At 39.2% G+C, this 6,454-nt stretch overlaps 1 protein-coding gene and 1 long non-coding RNA gene across 2 annotated transcripts; both read right to left on the bottom strand.

Moving 5' to 3' along the window:
* Window positions 1-862: 862 nt before the first annotated feature.
* On the bottom strand, window positions 863-2,499 carry LOC127006457 (uncharacterized). The gene is made up of 4 exons (XM_050876406.1): window positions 2,338-2,499; window positions 1,985-2,142; window positions 1,624-1,884; window positions 863-1,503 (listed from the first exon to the last, which is right to left on the bottom strand). Exons 2-4 carry the CDS (start codon window positions 2,115-2,117, stop codon window positions 1,025-1,027), a joined length of 873 nt encoding a protein of 290 aa, XP_050732363.1. The 5' UTR covers window positions 2,118-2,142; window positions 2,338-2,499; the 3' UTR covers window positions 863-1,024.
* Window positions 2,500-3,945: 1,446 nt separating this feature from the next.
* On the bottom strand, window positions 3,946-4,715 carry LOC127006458 (uncharacterized). The gene is made up of 3 exons (XR_007759572.1): window positions 4,644-4,715; window positions 4,232-4,439; window positions 3,946-4,091 (listed from the first exon to the last, which is right to left on the bottom strand). It is a non-coding gene; the product is annotated as an uncharacterized LOC127006458 (long non-coding RNA).
* Between the last annotated feature and the right edge of the window lie 1,739 nt (window positions 4,716-6,454).

Raw genomic sequence — 6,454 nt, 5'->3', positions numbered from 1 at the left:
CTTTAAAACATCCCACAATGCAATCCAATCGACTCTGTCATAAGCTTTTTCCAAATCCATGAAGGCAGCGTATAGTTTCTTTCCTTTTGCTATTATTTTTTCTACTACCATCCTGAAGGCAAATATCTGATCCACACATCCCCTTCCCTTCCTGAAGCCTCCTCGTTCTTCACTGATTTTCTCTTTTGTAAGTCTTTGCACCCTCTCTATTATGACTTTTCTATATAACTTTCCGGGTATAATCAGGCGACTTATACTTATAGCTCCCACATTCCCTCTCCTGCCCTTCCCCTTGTAAACTGGGACAATGACGGCTTTCGTCCAGTCTGCTGCCCCCCCCGTCCATGCTACTTCACATATCTTGACCATCCATTTCACGACTTCATCTCCTCCACACTTCAGCATTTCTGCTGTGATTCCATCAATTCCTGCTAGTTTTCCATTTTTTTTATCTTTTTATTGCCTGATTTACTTCTTTATATGTTATACTCACAGATCTGTATTACCTAGATTGGACACGCCTATTTTGTTTACATTGCGCGCCATTGACACAGCGCCATTTTGAAAGATTGCACCACCAGAATATTAACATGCAAACATGGTAAGGAGCGCACTAAAAACAGCTCCCAAAACCTTAATTCTGGTCCGATTTCAAAAATGTAAAAACCGACACAATCAGGAAAGAGAGTTCTATCTGGATATCTAACAAATGGCAACTATCATTTGGACATATGCACATATGCAGGGTTTGAATATGAAGGCCAGGGCAAGGAGTTCCAAAGAAACTCTTGTGAATGGCTCATTTTTTCTATTTTGCTCAATTTTTTTTTTTTTTATTTATATTATGAGGATAGACTGTAGGCCTACTGTATGTGTAGGCTTTCAAAGACAACGACTGTTTTGTAATTGTATACTTTATTTTACATATTTTAGGCTACATAAAAAAGAGGTGGTCACCAAAAATTTAGGCAGGTATAAAATAATATAATATTCATTCCCATTGCTTGACTTGCCCTCACACATTTTACTGTCCCTTAAACAACACCAACTTGTTTAGTTTCTGTCGCACACTCCTGGCCTGGAACTTTTGTGTGTGTAGCCTAGCCACATGATAGTACCTCACATTGAAGTAGATCTTGACCAGCAAACGGACCAAGTCATAACTGTGGTTGTCTATTCCTTGTGCTGTATCCATAACATGCGAGTGCAAACACAGGACATCAGGGTCAACATCTCGTAATACAAGATACTGCAGTCGCACCAGGCTGATCTTTGGGTTTACATACTTCATACTGGATAGGTCTCTCAGGTGCTGCTCGGCCTTAAGGAGAATTGCGATGACACCATCCGATGGTACATGTAGCTTGCTGCTCCAGTTCTTCATGCTGAGGAACTTCAATGCTGCCTGGTAGTGTACTGAAGACTCAGAAGAGGTGTCAGATACTAGGCTGATTCTGCAGTCTTCGCAGCGGAGTTGATCAATAGCCTTCTTTATCACCCATCCTGAAAGTATTGCAAGAAACACATGTTTTACTAAAAGAAAAAAATGGCATTTTTAATACAACATGGCGAATTGTGCTAATAATCAACATTTGAAGCTATTTTCTTAACATAAAGACTCACCAGCAATGTACACCACAATGTTCTCAACCAGGATGCCCATATTCTTGTGCAGGGCTGCATAGTTATGTTCTTCCCGGGTGATCTCAGCAGCATTGGTGTCATGCGGAGGAACATAGGTTGATGTTGTACCATCCAATAGGGCTGTGTCATCTAGTCTCTTCACATTTGCTTCCGCGGATCCAAGCAAACGGCCGGTACGGGCCAGAAGTCGCCTGAAGATGCTTGTGAACTGTCCTGCTGTGGGGTTGTTTGAAGATCCACCTACAAAATCACAAATTACAACAGATTAAAAGAATTTCTCAAAAAAGAAATTTTACAAGTAACATCAGTGATGAAAATAATAAATAAGAAAGATACCTACCACATTGCCTGACAGCGCAGAAGAAAAGTTCAAGGTGATCTTGACTTGTTCGATAGGTCAAGAAGTAGTTGAAACCATGCACCTTGGGAAGCATGAGCTCTTCTACTATAGCTATGGTGCTTACGATGTCCATGCATAGTCCTACGATACAGGTTCCTCTGGAAAATATAAAAAAATTACTTTTACAAGTACCTGTAGAAAGAGTATCAGCACAACTGTATAGCTCAAGTTGGCATATAAAGGGAAAGGGTGATACACTATGGATATGGTAGGCTAAGTATCAGTGGTTTACTAGCAGCGATATGACATTAATCATTGACTTGTGATATCAATTATCACCAGACACCCATTACCTGACTGAAGTATGCAAAGGTATCCCTTCCACAGTCTTCAAGGCTGTCAAGTAGTCCTTTGTTTCAAGCAGGAACGTCTTGATTTCAGCCCAGTTCTCCGTCCTGATTGGCTGTTTTGTTCCCTTGCCGTATGGTGAGCGACTATTAAGAACATCAAACAGGCGGTCAATCCTCTGAAAAATGATCAAATAACCCTTGTGATTTTTTTTTTTTTTATTTATTTATTTTTTTTTTTAAATATTGCACTCTTCACTCACATGCTTCATGACAAATAAAATGAATAATCCGTATGAATTCCACTGTTGGGCCAGCATTCGAGAAGGAATACATTCCAGTTAATTGGAGAAATTCCAATGCTGATGCCACAGACGATGAGAGCACTTGGACTGCCAGCTTGACTTTCATCTTCTTGTTCTTGAAGTCAATATGGTCTGGAGTCAGCTTGTTCCCAAGACGCAAACCAATGTCTTCCTGTGTTGTGTGTAAATCTTTGATGAACTGCCACACAATCCGTCCTGATGGCCCCACAATGACACTGTACGCTTCTAGAGTGTTTCGTACTAGTTTGACCATATGGCAAGCATCAAAATACAGGTGTATCTTATGACCATTGTAGTCAAATGAAGGACAAAATGATGACGCAAGCTTCAGTCTGCAACCCAGCAGCTTAGCCATACCCTTGTTTGTACTGTGGCCATCCATGGTGAGTGAGCACACTCTGAGATTAGCTTCATGGCATGCATCCAGACAGTGCTTTACAAGTTCTGTTTGTTGTTCAGAGGACAGTCCTTTGGTGAAGTAGTATGCAATTGCACACTTCCAATTAGCTTTCAAGCCAACGAGCATGACTACTAGTGCTTCTTTAGCCTCCACATCTTCCACTGAACCAGCTCCCAAATCAACAAATCCAACAGTCTTGTTTGTCTTAGCATCATATTCCATCTTTTGTTTGATGCTCATGCCATCCAACATCATGCTGCACCTAAAAAATCATACCGAATATACAAGCTGGAAGTGAACCACTTAGTAGCCTAACCAGTATAGGCCTATATTATGTATCATAGCAATACCTGTATCTGAATACCTAAATGATAAATGTAATAGCCAATCTGGGAATTTCTCTGGCAAGGCAAATCCAACGAATCTCTGGTAGCTAACTGCTGTTAGGACAAAGAAGTAAATTAAAAAAGTTAGTAATAAACTAAAAATGCAACCAAAACAATGAATTCAAACTGAAATATACAAGAATGCCAAATATTATACATACAGCGTGTAGTCTGCGGGATTTTCTTTAGCCTTTGCTGCCAGGAGTTCATCATAAGCCCATTCAAACCAGGTTGGGCATCATACTTCTCAAGCCACCTGAAGAAATAGCCATGAAATTGACAAAGTTCACATATCCAAAGTTCTCCTTAAAAATCCTTCAATTATTTAAAAGGAAGTGAAGCAGTTAGTTGAATCATTCATGAGGCAACATTTCCTTAATGTAATTGTTTTTTTGCCAACATGTATTGAAATTTGTATAAAAAAAAAATGCAATTTACTGATCTCTAAACAATAAAGTAGGACTAACAAACTGTAGTTTTAGAATACTAATTACCTGCGTAACGTACGCGGCTCAGGAAGGTTGATTCCCTTCGTCTCTCTGGTGTACCTGTACGCCTTGCTTGAGTAGAGGTGTAATGTTAGGGCAAAGTTTTTCTGTGCAGCACTATACTCCTTTGTTGGTTTTTGGAAGAGGTCACATGGTATGTCTGCAAATGACAAAAAGCAGTTGAGGATCTACCGGTTGAAGATTATGAATCATCCATGTAGCCTACAGCATAGTACAGTATTCGAGTGATTTACTGAAGATAGCAACCAGCAGGCAACATTAGACTACAACAATGCTAACCTTTGTAAGATTCCAGGCGAACCTCAAGCTCTGCATTTATCAGATTTTTTTCTTCCAACTCCTTCAGCAATGATTGGGTCGTTTCTTTTGCCCTCTTCTCTCTGGCCTTTGTGTTCTTGAGCTTTCTACGTAATGATTCCACCTGGGTTCCCAGCTCAGAAATCCTACTGTCAGGTGTAACTTCAGCTGGTAATGGATATGCGTGCTCCTAGAATAGTGAAATAATCTCGTTAGTTGTGGCATTCTCTATTCACTGAAGTATGGTAAATGCATCTGTATTCATATGGCAATTTCATGGTCTATACTATAGGCCTATTCTACTGTACAGCCTATAGCTATCATTCTCTCACCAAACTCCCATTTCCCCAAACCAACAGTGTCTCAATTTACATGGAAATAGTAATTCAGTTACCGTATGCATTTGTTCCGTAGAAGGCCCAGGTTGAGGCATGGGCACTGGTAAGTCTGCACTTGTACTTGTGACAGTTAACCTGGTCCTTGTAGATACCTATTACAGTACAATGCAAAGAAAATACAGATAATTACTACCAATGACCATACTGTAGCTTCCCTTAAATTTAATGAGGTAATTTGTCATGCTTCATACCTATTTACAACATGCTACATATAGGACAGCAATATACTGATATAGATGCTTGATAATAAAAACACATAGAAAACTAATGTATTTGGGAGACACGACAGTTTTGACACTCTAGTAAATGTCAAAACTGTCGTGTCTCCCAAATACACATTAGTTTCTACCATGTGGGTTTTATTATCAAGCATCTAGCAATCTTCTCATACTGATATAGACATCACAGTATTTTGTAATAGGCCTACCTGCAAGTGGCTTGGTAGATCAACCAATTCTGGAATTGCTCCCTCACGTAGCTGTGCATGATGCATGGTAGTATTTACCATACTTGGACGAAAGTGAGCACTGCATACGAGAGCAGTATTACTGGGGTCCACTGCCCGTCTACATAGCCTGACCCACTCCAGGTAAAGGTCTCTGCTTTGATTTATCAGGAAACCTGCAACAGAAAGTTGAACATTTATTTGGTAATTTGCTAAAACTACAGAAAAGTTCCCACTTATAAAACCTCCTCCAGTGGCTGACCATTAGGTCTACCAATCTAACCAAATCTACCCTAACATAACCAATCCTAATATATCCTAAACTATCCAATTCTTACCTAAACCAGTCTATCCTAACCTAAACTAACCAATCCTAACCTAACCTGATCTAACCTAGTCTAACCTGTCTTAACCTATCGTATCCAAACACATTTCCGTATCGATTTTTAGTATTACATTGGTCCTACAAGACCATTATATGCACTCCAGAGTGGTTATTAAGTACTCACAGCAGAAAGAATATAACAGCAAATCTTATTATCCACCTACTTCACCCTATCAGAGAGATCAACATTCCACAAACTCTCTGAACAAAGGGCTGGGAGTGGGAGTGTTCTCTGTTTTACACTCGATTTTCGTATATTATCACATAAAACTGTGACCAAAATTGACTTACTTATGAAATGAGATTCCTCTACTCTTCGTAACTTTATTTTTGTAGTTCTTGCAGTTAATTACAAAGCACTGGGTGCCTTTTGTTTCTTCTTTCCGCGTTTTCCCCATGCTTTCCCCATACAGCTGATGACTGGCGCAACCTTTCAAAATGGCGCCTGTGAATCTCGCCCGCGGTCACGTGATGTCCAATCTAGCGAAGCTAATATATATCTGTGGTTATACTTTTTTCTTTATATACTCCTCCTCTACCTCCACTCAAAACTGCTGCTGTTACAGCTGCTGGACGTCCACCCTCAAAATTCATTAAGTTTTTTTAAATATTCTCTCCATCTCTCTTTCACAGCTTCCCCGTCTTTCAACATCTTTCCATTTTCATCCATAACTTCATTTATTTTACTTGAGATATTTTCTGCATTTCTTTCGTTTTTTACTTCTTTCCAATATGATTTCCTGTTCCCTTTATATTTTTCACTTCGTCATTTTCCAAAGTCTTCATCAACTCTCTTCTTACTTTCTTCTATTGCTTGTTTTAATTTCATTTTGCATTCTCTGTATTTCTTTTTCCTTTCCCTTTTTACTTGTTCAAACACATTTCTTTCTTGAGTTTTATTAAAAAGTTATCTTTTCTTTTACTATCCTCCTTATCTCTTCTGTCCACCATGAATTTCCTTTTCTTTTTCCATCTCT

This window comes from Eriocheir sinensis, chromosome 32, assembly GCF_024679095.1.
Source record: "Eriocheir sinensis breed Jianghai 21 chromosome 32, ASM2467909v1, whole genome shotgun sequence".
NCBI classification, from domain to species: Eukaryota; Metazoa; Arthropoda; class Malacostraca; order Decapoda; family Varunidae; genus Eriocheir; species Eriocheir sinensis.
This window is presented reverse-complemented; position numbering and strand designations above follow the sequence as displayed.